This window comes from Arvicanthis niloticus, chromosome 8 (assembly GCF_011762505.2).
Source record: "Arvicanthis niloticus isolate mArvNil1 chromosome 8, mArvNil1.pat.X, whole genome shotgun sequence".
Classification (NCBI taxonomy): domain Eukaryota; kingdom Metazoa; phylum Chordata; class Mammalia; order Rodentia; family Muridae; genus Arvicanthis; species Arvicanthis niloticus.
The window spans coordinates 74,437,313-74,454,263 of record NC_047665.1 but is presented as its reverse complement, the minus strand read 5'-3'; the positions used below and the strand labels follow the sequence as shown (position 1 = coordinate 74,454,263).

The 16,951-nt window shown below is 39.3% G+C and overlaps 1 protein-coding gene across 1 annotated transcript in view; it reads left to right on the top strand.

Moving 5' to 3' along the window:
- The window catches only part of Arhgap12 (Rho GTPase activating protein 12), a 45,013-nt gene that overhangs the window by 11,281 nt on the left and 16,781 nt on the right, over nucleotides 1-16,951 (top strand). Inside the window, exons 2-3 of the mRNA XM_034510399.2 lie at nucleotides 2,033-2,069; nucleotides 4,440-5,262. Coding sequence (XP_034366290.2) covers nucleotides 4,520-5,262 — 743 coding nt within the window. The 5' untranslated portion in view covers nucleotides 2,033-2,069; nucleotides 4,440-4,519. The remainder of the gene's footprint in view (nucleotides 1-2,032; nucleotides 2,070-4,439; nucleotides 5,263-16,951) is intronic.

The window sequence follows — 16,951 nt, the reverse complement described above, 5'->3', positions numbered from 1 at the left end:
AATTAGTGAAACTGACTCCCTTGCGTAATCCTCTTTCTCCCTAACTGTTCCTGCATAGTTGTCTTTGTAGTCACTAGGGTGGGTGCAGTCATAAAGCCTGGCAGTAAAGAGGGCGCATGGATTGGCTTGTAACTGATTGCTGTTCTCCAGTGCCACAGTCTCTATACAGTAGCATGGAATCAAACACTGTCTCTGACCAGTCCTGATGTTTCTAAGCTACAGTCATCTTGTGAAAAGTAGCTTCATCTCCTTACTCATCTCCTTAGTGCAAAGGTTCTTCTGATTTTATGTTTCCCTGCAAAAAAGAAAACCCAACTCATTCAAGGATAAAGTACAGTTATGTTTCATGTACCAACCAGTCAAATTGTGAGATCTGTCATTGGCTGATTCCCTTATTGTTGGACTATCAGTGTGTTTACACAGACTGGATGCACACTTCATGTGCATCTCTTGATGCAGTAGGTAAGCACAAGATAAATGAAGGCGCTGCCAACATTACATAGCATACATTACATTACTGTGGTAAGAACTTTTAAAAATATATAAATATATGCATTAGATGATTGTTTCTAAAGTATCAATAAAATATAGTATAAAAACAAATATTACAGTATTTATTATCATCAAGTATTATGCTCTGCACATTTATATTGCACCTTTTATACTGCTGCAGCATGGTAGGCATGTGTGCATCTGTATTACCAGAAATATGAGAAACATGTTACTCTAGGATATTAGAATACTATGACAGCACTTTTCAGCTTCACTGACATCTTAGGGACCACTGTGTGTGTGTGTGTGTGTGTGTGTGTGTGTGTGTCTGTGTGTGTGATGGCCCATGGAAGCCAGAAGAAGGCATTGGATTCCCTGGAGTTGGAGTTCTAGACATCTGCGAGCCACCCATTGTGGATGCTAATCTGAACTCAGGTCCTTTGGAAGAGCAGCAGGTCTTAATTGCTAGGCCATCTCTGTTGCCCTCAGGAGAAATTTTGAAAAGTTGTGAAAAACTTTATATAAGGTTAAAGCATAGAGAGATTGATGTGTAGGAATTCATGAAAGCAGAGACTGAACAGTTCAAAGGTTGGAAGCTCTCTTTACTATGATGAGCAAATTGGGCAGGATAAGGGTGATATATAGACAGGAAGTAGATTTTGGATGTGGTAAATTTTAGGTACTTCTAACTAACTAGTTTTGCTTATAAAAATGTCTAGTCTTGAGGAATCTCTTCCCCTTTTCATTTTCCATGACATTGACTCTGAAAAGTTTAGTTCTATTATCTAATGGAATATTTTGCCTTCTAGATTTGTGTGTTTCCTGGTAATTGCATGAAGTGAAATATGCTTTTTTATTTCTTCTTCTTCTTCTCCTTTTTTTTTTTTTTTTTTTTTTTTTTTAAAGATTGGGTCTCACTATGTAGATTTGGATGTCCTGGAACTTACTGTGTAGATCAGACTGGCCACAAAATTCACCTGTTTCTGCCTCTCAAGTGCTGGAATTAAAGGCATATGCCACTACGCCTGGCTGAAATATTCTTTTGATAACACAACACAACTGACAGTCTACACTATAGGTGTGGCTCACTTAGGTATCATTCTTGATTGGTTGAGTCAATCACTTATTTGGCTTAAAACTTTTCATTAAGACAGAAGCATTGCAATGTCTGTTTTCCTTTTTATAAAGAGTAAATAATCTATGGGGGGAAGTGTGTTAGGATTCCTAACAACTTATATGTCATTATTCTCTATTCCCACCCAATATCATGAACTTGAAGAAACAGTTATCTTAAAAATTTATCAAATTTGTTTATCATATAATCCCTGCTTGTCATAATAAAAGTAAGGGGTGTTGAGACAGTGGTGGCAGCAAGCAAAGGCAGTGGTAAAATTGATCTTGATGGCTCCAAGTAGATGACACTCCCTTGAGTTCCTTATCGTTGCCATAAAAATTATGCTTCCAAAATTATATACATTATGTGCTTAGTCTTTAAGGAATCTTGTTTAGAGATATAAAAATTTTTTATTTAATTTTATAGGTATAAATGAAACACCAGATGTTTACAGCCTTCCAAGGTAAGCTTAATTTTTTTAAACAGTGTAACTGTATTTATTATTAATTAATGTACTTATCACCTCAGCTTACTAGCTTTATCTTAGAGACTATAGAAGAAGAATGTTTTTACACAAAGTGTACATCAACCCATCATATGGGGACTTGCATGGAATTTTCTGCCTATGCCATGTTAGTGCTGAAAAAGTTTCAAGATTTTAAAATTTTGGATCAGTGATACTTAGACTGTACTGTAAATGGATGGTTTTAACAGTGACATTAATCTCTGCAGTTGGGTGGCTTAGGCAGGCAGATCTTGGTGAAGTCAGCCTGGGCTATAAGATTAGAACTTTTATCTAGAATTATCAAAGTGTTAGTGTTGGCATTCTTTGTCCTCTACAGACTGCAGAGAAGACCCTGCCTTGTTCATCGTAGCTTCTTATTGCTGGGAGTCTTTGATATTCTGCCGGTTTCTGCCTTTGTCTTCTGCTTGACTCATCTGTTTTGTTTCCTCCCTCTTTCCCTTCCTCCTTTGCTTCCTTCTTTTATTTTTATTTGTTTGGAAACAGAGTCTCATAGTCCAGGCTGACAATAAACTTGCTATGTAGCCTAGGATGTGAATGAAAATGAGGAGGTACCTAACTGCTCCTAGGTATGGTTGAGGAGAAGGACTTTATTGTAGATATGAGGGAGAGCTCATCCAGAGACATCTGGAAGGATCCAGACTGAACTAGGTTATGAGGACAGAGAGAGAGAGGGAGGGAAGGAGGGAGGGAGGGAGGGAGGGAGAGAGAGAGAGAGAGAGAGAGAGAGAGAGAGAGAGAGAGAGAAAGAGAAAGAGAAAGGGGGGAGGGAGGGAGGAGAGAAAGAAAGAAGAGAAGAGAGGGCAAGCTGACCAAGAGAACCTGTGACCAAAATAGCAGGTTTATATAGGAATAAGAAGTTTGGTGAAGGAAGGGAAGCCCAACCCCTGAGCTGGAGAGCTTTAGGATAGGGATTGGGCTAAGGAATGCTGAGAGGGGCCTTGTTTTAGGTGTTTTTTGGAAGCTGACAGAATGAACTTGAACTTAAAGGTCCTCTGCCTTCACCTTCCAAGTGCTAGAATTACGGATTTATTCAACCATGCTTTGTTGATATGGTGCTGGGGATTGAATCTAGGCCTTCATGCATGCTAGTCAAGCACACTGCCTATGTCCTTACCCCTCTTTCCCTGTTTCTAAATCTGTCTCCTTCATTTTTATTGGGGAGAAGGCTTATCTAAAGTAAGTGCTACACAACCCTGAGGACTATAGTTCAGATCCCTAGTCCTTAGGAAATGCTGGATAGGTGGCAGCCTGCCTGTAATTCCAGCACATGACGGCGTAGACAGAGAGTCCTCAGAGGAAGCTGGTCAGCCAGACTAGCTAAACCTCTGTTTAGTGACATATCCTGGAAAGTAATAGAGGGAGATACCTTGATCCTCCACATGGACATGCACCACATGTGTGCTCAAACACACATAAAAAACATGTACAAGAACATACACACCATATAGTACATATAACAAAAAGATACATGGGAATTATAGGGTCACTCTTATCAAATATGACTGTCTTAGTTAGGGTTTTTAATGCTGTGAAGAGACACTATAACCACAGCAACTCTTATAAAGGAAAACATTTAATTGGGGCTGGTTTACAGTTCAGAGGTTTAGTCCATTATCTTCATGATGGGAAGCATGGTGGCACACAGGCAGACATGGTGCTGTGATTCCTTTAATAAGACCACACCTACTCCAAAATAATGCTACACCCTATGTGCCTGGGGGGGGGGCGGATTTTAATTTTAATTTTAATTTTAATTTTAATTCAAACCACCACAATGACCCTGTCTTAATCTTCCATCTGCAAAGACCATTATTTTCCAATAAGACCACCTTTACAAGTTCTGAGGTGAGGACTTGACTGTACCTTCTATGGGACACAATTGACACCAGTACAACAGTGCTTAGACTCTGTCCTCTTAGATGGTAAATAACTGAAGAATTAGACTGAAAATGTCTTAAATGTAGGTTGACACGTGTGTGTTACTAGACATGTTTACTTTATGGAGCTTAAGATTTGAAGGTAATGGACTGGAGAGATGGCTCAGTGTTTAAAAACACTGACTGTTCTTCCAGAAGTCCTGAGTTCAAATCCCAGCAACCATATGGTGGCTCACAACCATCTATAATGGGATCTGATGCCCTCTTCTGGTGTGTCTGAAGACAGCGACAATGTGCCCGTATACATAAAATGAATAAATCTTTAAACAAAAAAGATTTGAAGGTAATGATTTTTAAGTGGTATGTATGTTTATGAGTATCAAATTTAGATTACATTAATTTTTTTCTTTATTCTCTTTCTCCTCTTAAGTTATGTTATATTAATGCATCGAGGCATAAGGCATAATGTGGCATGCTGTCTGTTGTGAGCGTGAGTGTTACTGAGTAGAAATGGCTGAGAGAAGTATGAAGATTGCTGCAGGCCAAGTGTACATCGAGGTAGAGTATGATTATGAGTATGAAGCAAAGGACAGGAAGATTGTGATTAAACAAGGGGAGCGCTACCTCCTGGTGAAGAAGACCAATGATGACTGGTGGCAAGTCAGACCTGATGAGAACTCCAAAGCATTTTATGTGCCAGCACAATATGTCAAGGAGGTCACTCGCAAAGCGCTGATGCCGCCTGTGAAGCAGGCAACAGGACTGCCAAATAACTCTGTGAAGACGATACAGAGTATGCATCTTCAGAGATCGACAGAAAATGTGAACAAAATGCCTGAGCTTTCAAGTTTTGGAAAGCCATCGCTATCTGTTCAAGGAACAGGTATTACTCGTGACGCCAATCAGAATTTTGGATCCAATTATAATTCAGGCCAGACTCTCAACCTAAGCCTGGATCTGACCCATAATAATGGAAAATTTAACAGTGACTTACATTCTCCTAAAGTTTCCAGCCAGAATAGGACACGCTTATTTGGTCATTTTCCCGGGCCAGAGTTCTTGGACATAGAGAAGACTAGCTTCTCTCAGGAACAGTCATGTGACTCAGCTGGAGAAGGCTCTGAAAGAACACACCAGGATTCCGAGTCTGGAGATGAGCTTAGCAGCAGCTCCACTGAGCAGATGAGGGTAAGAGAAAAGGCCAGTGAAATGCGAGCTTGCCTAAATAAAAATGATGTTTTAATTAAAGCAATGTTATGAATTTGATTGTTTTGCTTTATATGTTTCAGAGCACATGGAATCCAACCTGATTTAAAGAGCAGAAAAAAAAATAGGTGAAATAGCTTGTGACATTCATAGAGAATCCCTATGTCATAATTCTTACATCTGTGTGGGGTGGGAGCTACTTTGAACCTGAAAATGTTTTTTCTCTCCACCTATGTGCATTAGGTAGGAAGCACTTCCCTTAGCAGTAGGTGATTCTTTCTTTAGGGAAAAAATATGTTTTGTTTTCTGGTTGTACTTTTTGACTGGTTACTAGCAAGTGCTTAGGTATAAAATACAGGTATATGGGAAAGATGCCACTGGCATATTAGTGGCTGATTGCTTATTAAAACTTAGCCTGGAACACCATGCAGTATAGAGTGAGTAACTGTATTTCTAGTCATATGTTTGTGTCTGAAGTATTCCCCTTGATGGCAGTGAATACTGGCCCAGAAAGAATGCTGTTACAGGTTTGGTCTTTACTTTTTCCCTACCTAGCTTTCATTTCAGATTGTGTATGCTAGTTTATTTTCCAAACAAAGTCATTTAAACAGCACATGTATGAAATTGGGCATGTATTTGGGCAATTCTGATTTTTTAAGTAAATTTTTTATCTTCGGTTTAAAAGAAATTTAAAAACAACTATTTGGTCTGAAGTTGTGTTCCCTTCCCCTCTGAGTTTGTTTGTTTGTTTTTTTGTTAGTTTGTAGTTTGTGGTGAAGAGAACCTCCCTCTAACTCCTTTTCTCTCTTTCTTTTTTTCTTTGTTGTTTGCTTGGTTTTTTTTTGTTATTTGTTTTGTTTTTGTTGTTTTTGTTTTGGTGTTGGGAACTTAATTCTAGGTCTTGGGCTTAACAAGTAAGTGCTCCACTGCTGAGCTAAACTTTAACTCTTGTAATAAAATTATTCAGGTCAAGTCAATTAATAGTTAGGCTGCTCATATGTATTGTCTATTTCTGTAAGTTGTAACTGTATAGCATTTTGAGAGGATATAGGAAAAGAAGATTCTGTAGTGAAACTTCCAGTGTTTGAGATCAAGGCATGAAGTACCACTGTCTTCTGTGGGATCCTCAGTTTTAGTGTGATACTTTGATGTAGATTATGTAGTGTTTGCTGAGGCACACTTTTAATCCTAGCACTCAGCAGGCAGAGGTAGGCAGATCTCTGAGTTGAAGCTAGGATGGTCTAAATAGCAAGTTCCATACCAACCAGAGCTACATAATGAGACCCTGTCTTTAAAATATGTGTGTATGTTTACATATATACAGATATACATATGTATATAGAGAGATATTTCTGAAATGTTTGTGTATGTAGTTCCTTATGGAACCTGGAGGCCTTGGGAAAGATGTGTTTTCTATTCCATCTAGCCATAATAATTGTTTCACAGCTAAAATTGTATTTTATATTTATGTTCACAAGTAATCCCCTGTTCTTTTGGTTATAGTCATCTTAAGTTCCCTGCACTGGAAGTTCATGGCCCCTGATCTCTCATGGGCCTAACACCCTTTGAAAGTCTTATAAAGAATTCTTTGGCAGGCTCTTAGCTCTCCATGGCAATGGTCTCAGATGTTTTTGCATTTTTCTTCTTTTTGTTGATTCACTTGTACTTTGCTCTGGTCTTATCAGATCACTTTGCTTTATACTTATAGCAGAAAATAAGTTCCCAAACAAAACACAAAAAAGCTGTGGTATAGAAATAGGGACCACATTTGCATAGCAATCAGTAATGCCAACTTTCATTTTTATCTGATTCCAGCATTTGCCAGCTGTGTGATAACTGGGGGTGGGAGGATTAGCTTTGTTTTACTCATGTTTATAATGCCTCAGGGTGAACCTTGGGGCTTTGTGTATACTAGGCAAACACTCCACTACTGAGCTAAGGTCCTAAATCGAAGGATATTTCATTTCTTTACGTGTATGACTCTTTTATTTCCATGTATTTATGTGTACCATATGTATGCCTGGTGCCTGCAGAGGTCAGAAGAGAAGGTGGCAAATTTCCTGGAACTGGATTTATGGATGGTTGTGAGCCACTGTTTGTTTCTAGGAACCAAACCCTGGTTCTCTGCAAGAGCTCTTAACTGATGAGCCACCTCTCTTGTCCTGAGGGAAAAGTTCCTTAACCTGAGTTAAGGAGTAGTCACAGGGATGTTGAGGCACATAGTAAGGGCATTGGGTGCCTATTGCTACTTAATTAACTACCAAATTATCTGCTTTCTCTGCCTTTGTGGGTCAGTACATCAGTGGGAGCTTGAGTTCTCTTGAGGCTGCAGTCTTAGACAAGCCAAGCTGAGATGAGGAATTACTTGTGATGCTTTGCTTACAATGTTGCTTGTTAAGCCTCTTGACAGTTGTTTGAATGTAGCAAGTAGACTTCCCCAGAATGAGCAATCAAGGAGTGAGAGCCTGGTAGAAAGAAACATGGTAGATCTTGAGTTCCTGGTCCTGGAAATGCCATTGTCATATCCTGTTGATTATGCAATTCATCCTTCTTTTCTGTGGGGGACTGCACATGAGTGTGAGTAGCAAGATTTGAGGATTAGTGAGGGGAATACTTTGAAGGTTGTCTGTTAACAGATTCTCGGTAAATCACACCTGCCACTGTGATTATCATTATTTCTACTTTAATTCCCCACCATCAAAATATCGGTGTTGGCAATTGCCTTTCTCCTGATATAGTACAAATATTTCTTTTAAACATTTTGAACATTATTATTAAAATGTACGCTTTTTATGCTTGCTCTTTGTACTTTTTCATGACCCTCTGCAAAACATGTTTGTTACATTCATGGCTTCAGATTCACTGCTAAGTCTTTTCTATCATCATTTAATGTGTGTGTGTGTCCCACATGCAAATAAGAGGACAACCTCAGCTGCTTTACATGGCCTCTTGTTCACCTCTGCACTGTGTATTCCAGGCTAGCTGGCCTATGAACTTCTGAGGGATTCTTTTGTCTCTGCCTCCCATCTTGCCCTAGGCATGTGCTGGCATAAGATCCTGCTACTACATCTAGCTTTTTGTTTGTTTGTTTGTTTTTGGAAACAGAGTTTTTTTTCTGGTATCCTTGGCTGTCTTGGAACTCACTTACCAGTCTGGCCTCAAACATTAGTCTGCTTCTGCCTCCCAAGTACTGGGATTAAAGAAAGGTGTAAGCCACCACCTCTGGTGGCATCCAGCTTCTTACAAAGGCTCAAAGGATTTAAACTCCAGTCATCATCAGGCTTGTGTAGTCAGCACTTTGACCTGCTGAGCCATCTTCCCCAGAATTTAGATTTGCTTCTATTTCCCCCATTTTAGTAGAGGTCTGTAACTCTGCTTTTCCCGTATTGTATTGCTTCATTACTTCTTTCCCTTACTGACTGAGCCATCTCCCTGGCCCCTTCACCACTTCCCATTTAGATAGACTGTTTGACAGTTTTTTGTTTTTGTTTTTGTTTTTTGTTTTTTTTTTTAGATTTATTTATTTATTTTATGTATATGAGTACACTGTCACTCTCTTAGACACTCCAGAAGAGGGCATCGGATTCCATTACAGATGGTTGTGAGCCACCATATGGTTGCTGGGAATTGAACTAAGGACCTCTGGAAAAGCAGTCAGTGCTCTTAACTACTGAACCATCTCTCCAGCCCTGTTTGAGAGTTCTTAATAGTCTGGAATACTAAGTTGTCTATCAGACAAAGATTTTATCCTGTTGTGTAGCTTTTCATCCTTTGGTTAGGTCTTTCCAGAACCAGTGTGTCACTTTGATGAGCTCCATTTTATTGTTTCTCTATGTGCGGCATGCTTTGTTTTCAAGTCTAGGAGCTCAAGGCACAGCAATTTTAGGTATATTTGAACAGATAGTCACTAGGGGTATGTGTGTGTATGTATATGTATCTTCGTAAGTACACACATACACAAGGCAGGGTGTATTTTAAACACTTGGTTTGCACAAACATACAGGCTTGCAATTTCAGAATCTGGATTTTCTGGCAGGTAATGATGCTCCAGGAAAACAGTAGTTGGTGGTACTTTTGTTGTCATATCCAAGAGTCCACTTCCAAATCGGAGATGATGATGATGGATTCTGGGCCATCTCCTGACACTTGTATAGTGAGGTTTTTAATTATTCGGAGTTACTTTTTATGTAAAGCATGAAATAAACATCCAATTTCTGTGTTTTTTTTAAACCCTTCAAGACAGAGGGTTTCTCTGTGTAGTCCTGGCTGATCTGGAACTCAGTTTGTACACCAGGCTGTCCTTAAACTCACAGAGATCCACCTTCCTCTGCCCCTTATATCTTAAGTTTCCTCTCTGGTAATTCTAGGGTCTGTACTGTGTCCAAGTTAGATTGTGTTACTCTCTTTTGTTACTGTGTTTTGTTATCTTTCAGCATGCCTTTCAACTTTTGGTTGAAAGTCAGATATGTATCAAATAATAGTAACTGAATTAAATAGGCCTGTATTATAAGGTGTTAAGCTAATTTGGCCAGAAATTGGTTTGTGTTTATAGACTTTTTGAGCTGTTTCCTCTGTGGTCCACTGAAGCCCACAGTAGGGAGGTGTCACAAGTATTCTGTAATCCTGTGGTTAAATCTCAGTCTTACACTGTTTGCTATTGGGCTGTGAATTTCCCTGGTTTCTTCATTTTACCCTTTCGCTTAGGGGAGACTAGAAGCCTCTTCAGAGGGTGCTGGAGTATGGAAATGCTTTCTCCAGGTTGGATAAACTCTGCTAAAGTTTGCTTGTTTGTTTTCTTAGACAGCAGTTCTTTATTAGCAGGGACTGCTTGGACTTTTATAAAATACTCATGTATTTTATTTTATTTTTTTAATTTTAATTTTGTTTTTGCAGAACTGGGGATCAAACCCAGGCCTTGCAGATGCTAGGCAAACACTCTTGTCAGTGAGCAACATCCTCAGCCCTTTTGGGTTAGCTGCCTTACTTTGACAACAGATGTTTCCTTACTACTACTGGGTGAAGGAGGTAGTTTTGATGGCTATGTCCTGACTGATACCTGTCTGGTTTTAACACGCCATGATATTTGGCCCTGAGACTTTCATTACTGCTGGTGATAATAAGAGTTCTGCTCTCCACAAGGCCTTCTCTGACACTAATCTAGCAAGGAGTGGGAGGAGCTGCTCTTGTCAAATTGGAAAGGACTGTGTGTGTGTGTGTGTGTGTGTGTGTGTGTGTTGTGTGTGTGTGTGTGTGTTGGGCTAGATGCCTTATTACTGACCTGCAGTGATTATTCTGGTTCCTTCCCCTGCCTTTCTGACACTAGTCTGGCACTGGTTAGGGTACTCTGGGATGACCTGGTGAGTGTAGAAGTCTTTATCTATTTAGTCATTATTGGTAATGTGAGGTGGGGTGAGGCAGAGTTTTTTTTCCCTCCTTTATGGCATTTACCTGGAGCAGAGTGTTTATATATGAAAGCTTTCATTGAGTTAGAATGTCTCTTGGTTTGGCCTCTGCCTGACAGGACAGGGGTTTCTTTGAGGGACGTTTTGGTCTTACTATGCCTGTTGGTGTTGCTGGCTTCTTCCTTCCAATCTTGAATATAGGAAACCAAAAGAAAATGAAAAGAACTCCCCATGTCTGACTTTCTGTCAGAGAATTTATGGATCGGTGTCATCTATTAATCTCAGAATTTAGACTTGTACCTAATGGGAAATAGGAAAAAATACACTTATTCTTCTGAAATTGGAATGTTGGCTTGTTTTAAATATAAATTCTTAGATCTGTCTTTTAAGGACTTATCTTTATGTGCGCATGTGTGAGTATATGTGTGGGCATGCCTGTGGAAGTCATAAGAAGGTATTGTATCCCCCTGGAGCTGGAGTCATCTGTGAGCCTCCAGAATGGCACTAGGAACCAAGCAGGGGTCCCCTAAAAAGGAGCAAGCACTCATAACCCTTAAAGGCTGAGTTATTTCTCCAGTCTTTTTTGGACCTCTTAACCTGGCTTCCATGGCAAGCTTCCATTCTACTGTGGTTTCCCTCTGCCGTGCTCACCATAGTTTATGATAGCTTTCTCTTTCTCCTACCACTAGTCTTTAATCCCCAGGTCATACTTGGTTATCTGAGTGTATAAAGTGCTTAGGGTAGTATCTGGTATACCTATCTGTTAGCAGATGTGCTAAACGTGAACACAAGCTTAAAAGGAAAAGTTAGAGACCTAGATGCATGTTCCCTGTTTCTACTTGGAAAAAGCAGTATTTAGGAGCAATGTCATTTTCTTATGTTATTATTGTGTAGATGCCACAGTACACATGTGGAGATCACAGGGCAACTTGTAGTAATTGTTCTTTCTTACACCATGTGGATTCTGGGGATGGAACCCTGGTTGTTAAGTCTTGTGCAAATGCCTTTAGTCACTAAGCATCTTGTCTACCTGATAGACCACAATCTTTAAAGAAGAACGTTAGATGGGAATTGGAGGAAGAAGTTGTAATTGATTGTAGAGACTCCAAAATTTAAATGAAAACAAAATCACGAAATTCATAACTTCAAGGAATGTCTCAGTGGCACAGTGGATGCCTAACATATGCAAGGCCCTCATCACTGCCATCAAATCACAAAAGTCAGATGGTAAGAACTAACTGGATAGCCCCCTCAGCAACACTCACAAAGACAGATACACTATGTGCAGTGTCTTCTATAGGTTTAGGTCTTTTCAAAGTTCATACTGATGGAAGAAATGAAGATGAAAACTTAAAAATCAGAACAGAGGATAAGAGAGACCCTGATGGTATATCAGAAGCGGAGAAGTCTCTGCAAATTCAGGTCTGGCCTGGTCTATATGCGAGTTCAGCCAGAGCACTACATAAAACAAACAAAACAAGTAAATAATACAACCCTGAAAATAATGGTAAAAAAATCATACTTTAGTCCTCATGCCCCCCACCCCGACTCTCACTAATGCCTGAATTGTTTAATCAGTCCTTCCAGTCTTAAGCATTAGAGTAGACTTCACCAGGAGGCTGACAGAATTCCAGGAGAAATAATGATTGACAAAGTCCCATTAGGAAGAAGATTGAAGCCGGGCAGTGGTGGTGCACGCCTTTAATCCCAGCACTTGGGAGGCAGAGGCAGGCGGATTTCTGAGTTCGAGGCCAGCCTGGTCTACAGAGTGAGTTCCAGGACAGCCAGGGCTACACAGAGAACCCTGTCTGAAAAACCCAAAAAAAAAAAAAAAAAAAAAAAAAAAAAAAAAAAAGGAAGAAGACTGAAATGCTATAAATCTGAAAATGAGATTTTTTTTTTAAAGTAGAATTTCAGTTTAAATGAATGAAGGATGTGATTTTCAAGCTAGTTGCATTTTTAAAAATTAATGTTAAATCCTTCTGTTTCAATGCTTTAAAGAGGTTTTCCTAAATCTGTGTTCCCTGTATCAGTGTTTCACAGCCAGTGGGTGGTGACCCCTTTCAAGGTAGGGGTGTGTGTGTGTGTGTGTGTGTGTGTGTGTGTGTGTGAATGACCTTTTCACAGGAGTGGCCTAAGTCCATTGGAAAACACAGATATTTACATTATGATTTCTAACAGCAAAATTACAGTCACTGTTACTTCATAACAGTGAAAATAATTTTATGGTTGGAGGTCACTACAACTTGAAGAACTGTATTAAAGGGTTGCAGTATTAGGAAGATTCAGAACTTCTCTGCTCTGGATGGTGTTGATCCAAAACCAGGTGTACATTAAGTTTTTTGCAACAGCGGCAGATTGTCTCCTTTCATTCTAATCCTTGTTCTCTGCTGACCTTTTTCTTAGGTTCCCCCCCACCAGGCTACTGGGGTCAGGAAGGCTCTTAGCTTTCTCAAAGCTTAGTGAGATACAGCTTGACACCTGCCTGACCTTACACAAATTTCTTATTTAGTGATGCTTTCATTGCTTAGAACTGGTCCAAAGTTACGAGTCTCAGCTTTAGGGAGAGGGCTACTATAGCACTACTCTGTAGCAACCCTTGTAGCAATCTCTGCTTGCTTGGTGAATTTGTTTGAAGACCTAAACCTGGTGTCGATAAGGTGATTTTTGCTGTTGTTATTATTGTTGTTAAATTATGCTGTTTAAGTTCTAATTATCATACTTAGGAAGCAACTGTTTGTAGATTGCAGTTGTCTCTTGAGCACAAGTGTAACTGCTGTTTAGTTTTCTTTCTTTTTAAATTTAAGACGGAATGGTGTTTGAATTTGGATATGGTAGATGTAGGCTTTGAATGCCATTACTGTTTTGATATATGACTTTAGACAAACCATTTAATCTCAAAGCCTCAAGTTTTTTCATTTGTAGAAATGAAACTCAGAGGGATGGGATAGGCAGTTTCTGGGTGGACGGGGAAAATGGGGAAAGGGGATACATCTGAAATGTAAATAAAGTATCCAATTTAAAAAAAAAAAGAAATGAAACTCAGAATTGTAGCTAGGTCTAAGCAGATTCTGGTATGTGTGTAAAATTGCCTGTGAGTCTGGCACAGGAGAGACCACATGGCATAATGTTATCTGTTTACTACTTATCAATGTGTACACACTATGAAGTTAGAGATTGTAATGACAGCACAAGTGAGTGTAAAGGTCTCATACTGTTTTTCTATAATTTTAAGGATTACTGGGTTTTAAACTACTTATGACTCTTTCATAACTATTTAGAAGGTAGTACTTGAGTGCAAAGTGAGCTTCACATTATACCTCCATTATGGTTGTTAGATTCTGTTGCATTATGTACTTTTCATAGAGAAACTGAGGTAAGATCACTCAAAAAGGTGATGGCAGAGTCCAAGCCAACTGATGTTGCACTCTTCAGTGGCTTGCAGGGTAGCTATGCTGTTGTCTCCTTGCCTTGAATGTATTAACTCATGTTTACTGTACATGGCTCTTTAAAAGGTAGAAATAATTAGTTTGATACAGCTGAGCATGTGACTTGTATCTTTAGAAAGTAAAACTGGAAAAAGCTGGAAACTAGAACTGGCTTTAAATTTATTTTGAGGGGTGACGCTGGAGAGATGGCTTAGTGGTTAAAAGCATGGACTGCTCTTCCAGAGGTCCTTGAGCTCAATTCCCAGCAACCACATGGTGGCTCACAACCATCTGTAATGGTGTCTGATACCCTCTTCTGGTGTATCTAAAAACAGCAACAGTGTACTCATATATATAGTAAATAAATAAATATTTTTTTAAAAATTTAAAAATTTATTTTTTGTTTTTAAAAAGTGTATGTGTGTGTGTTGGAGGGTGGCAAGGTGAATAAACCATGTGCCGTGGCACATATGGAGGGCGACTTAGAGGAATTGTTCACTCCTTCCTCCTTATGGGTCCTGGGGACCATGGAAGTGCCCTTACCCACTGGGCCATCTTCCCAGTCATCATAGCATTCATTTTAAATAATTAAAGAGATAGACTATTCATAATAAGAATAGAAGTCTATGAAACTGATGATAATAGTATTAATCCTTTAATGATGCCTGCCTGTTTGAAAGTAAAAGTATTAATGTACAGTCCGGATCAGGGATAACCAAATAGCTGTTGTTACTATGTTCTTTATTAATTTTTCTATTGTTCTCTAACTGCACCTCTGAATTAATGTGATTGACATTTTAATTCTATTTCATTGTCTCTGATACCCCTTGCTTTGTTCATAGAAAAGATTAATGGGGAGGAGAGTGAAATGGAGAAAAAGACCTGTAATAATCTCAGAAGGATATTAGTGACTTCTCTGCAGGAAAGAGCCGTTCTATGCATACTGAATCTCACTTGGGTGGTACTTTAGTGAAATTTCAGAGTAACAAAGTCAAGAATGCTTTTTTTGTTGTTTATATGACTGATTTAGTTTTTAAACAATTTAAGTGACATTAAGCAAACCATATTTTAGACAAAAATGTGCTTTTCTCTCTGACTACCATCCTGGAGATGTTCATCTTGTGTTTTTTCTTCCTACTGTAGCCATCTTTCTCATCAAATCTTCCGACTTAAACTAAAACAGGAAAAAGGAGTGATTCTTAGATTTTTATTTGATTGTGTTTTCAGAAAATCAGAAGGACTTGGAATGGCATGAAAATTGTGTACCCCCGTTCTTAGGAAGTTTCACATTTATACCACGTTATTGTAGTTTCAAGGTATCCAGAGACCCAGATTAAAGTGATCTGGACAAAGTAATTACAGAGAAAAAAAAAAAAGCAAAAATTTGAGGCTTAGATGAGTAGGTAGAAGAAAGTTTGGGAGTAGAATAAGACAGGTTTGAAAATTACATTTGAATCAACGTGAAAGGAGAAGCCCACTCAGCTTGGAGGATTGATCTTTGTTCCTTTGGTAACACCCCAGCCCCAGGAAGAAGACTCAAGTGATAACAACTGGGGGCTTGCCCTAAGAACCTGTTGGTACTAGAACACAAACACTACAGCCAGCCCCCCTGGAGCAAAACACTTTGTTTATGTGGAGACAGCTCTTCTCCCAAGGCTTATCCCTCATTTGCTTGTGACCACTTTAAGATCTAGCACAAAGCTGTGGATTGTCGTGTGTGTGTGTGTGTGTGTGTGTGTGTGTGTGTGTGTGTGTGTGTGTGTGTGTGTGTGTCTGTGTGTGTGTCTGTGTGTGTGTCTGTTGTGTCTGTGTTCACCCGTAAGGTTTTGTTACCTCACAGTCCACAAGAAAGCCCTTTATGTTCTCTTTCACCTCTTCACATTGTGTAAGTGGTCCCATTTTTATCTTTCTTCAACATTTTCCCCTTTGTTCCAATCCTTTTTTTTGGAGAAAGGATGTCACAGGATGACCCTTGTTGGCTTTGAACCTGTGATCCTTTGCCTCAAGTGTTGGGATTACAGGCATTCACTATGCCTAGTTCATTACCTCTTTGCTGAGACAGGCTGGTCTCTGCTTTATCATTCTTCTAAATTGTACTTGCCCCCTTTCCTTATGATTTCTAGGTATAGCTGGTCTTTTTAAAATATTTGTTTGCTCCCCCACATCCTGTTTTCATATTTGTGTAATAGTCAGAATGCTTACTAATTACTAGAAACTCATTCACGAGTAGCTTAGGTAAAAGAATTTCCTGGTTTCTGAAAGTGAACTACAGAATGGGCTTATTCACTTGGCATTAGGAGGATTGTAGCAGGGACCTGTATACTGTGAGTGGTCTCCAGGCTCTGAACCAGGGTTGTCCATCCATGATGTTGTCATTCTTTCACATAGATTTTGTTCCCGTGTCTTAGTGGCAAGTTACCAGCAACTACCAGGTATACCCTTAGGTTTTCTGTTTAACCATCTGGTTTTCTTTCTTTAGTTTAATTGAACAAACCTTGGAGAAGTCTGGCTTGGCTTGACTTGAGACAATGCTTGTACTGTTTTTAGTGGCCAGGGGTTTGACTCACATCCTGGGGCATGATTGAAGCTGATCCAAACTGCATAGCTAGAATTTGAGAAAGAATTCCTCCAAAGAAGTTGTAGATAGGCTGTTTGCAGAATAAGGGAGAGGTACCAGGCGTACAAAGTAACACTGCCTGCACATCCTAGGTCTCTCACATTATACTTAACGCTGTGCCAGGATGGCCATTGACATCTGATTGCTGTAAAGGCCAGGGGAGAGTGTAAGCAGGAAGCAAAGTTCCCAAGCTTACTTTGGTTCTCCTAGGAGGTTTTGAAGATATAAGAGTTTTAAGCGATATAAGTAAGAAGTATAAAATAATGTTATCTCTTTGAATTAATTTGTA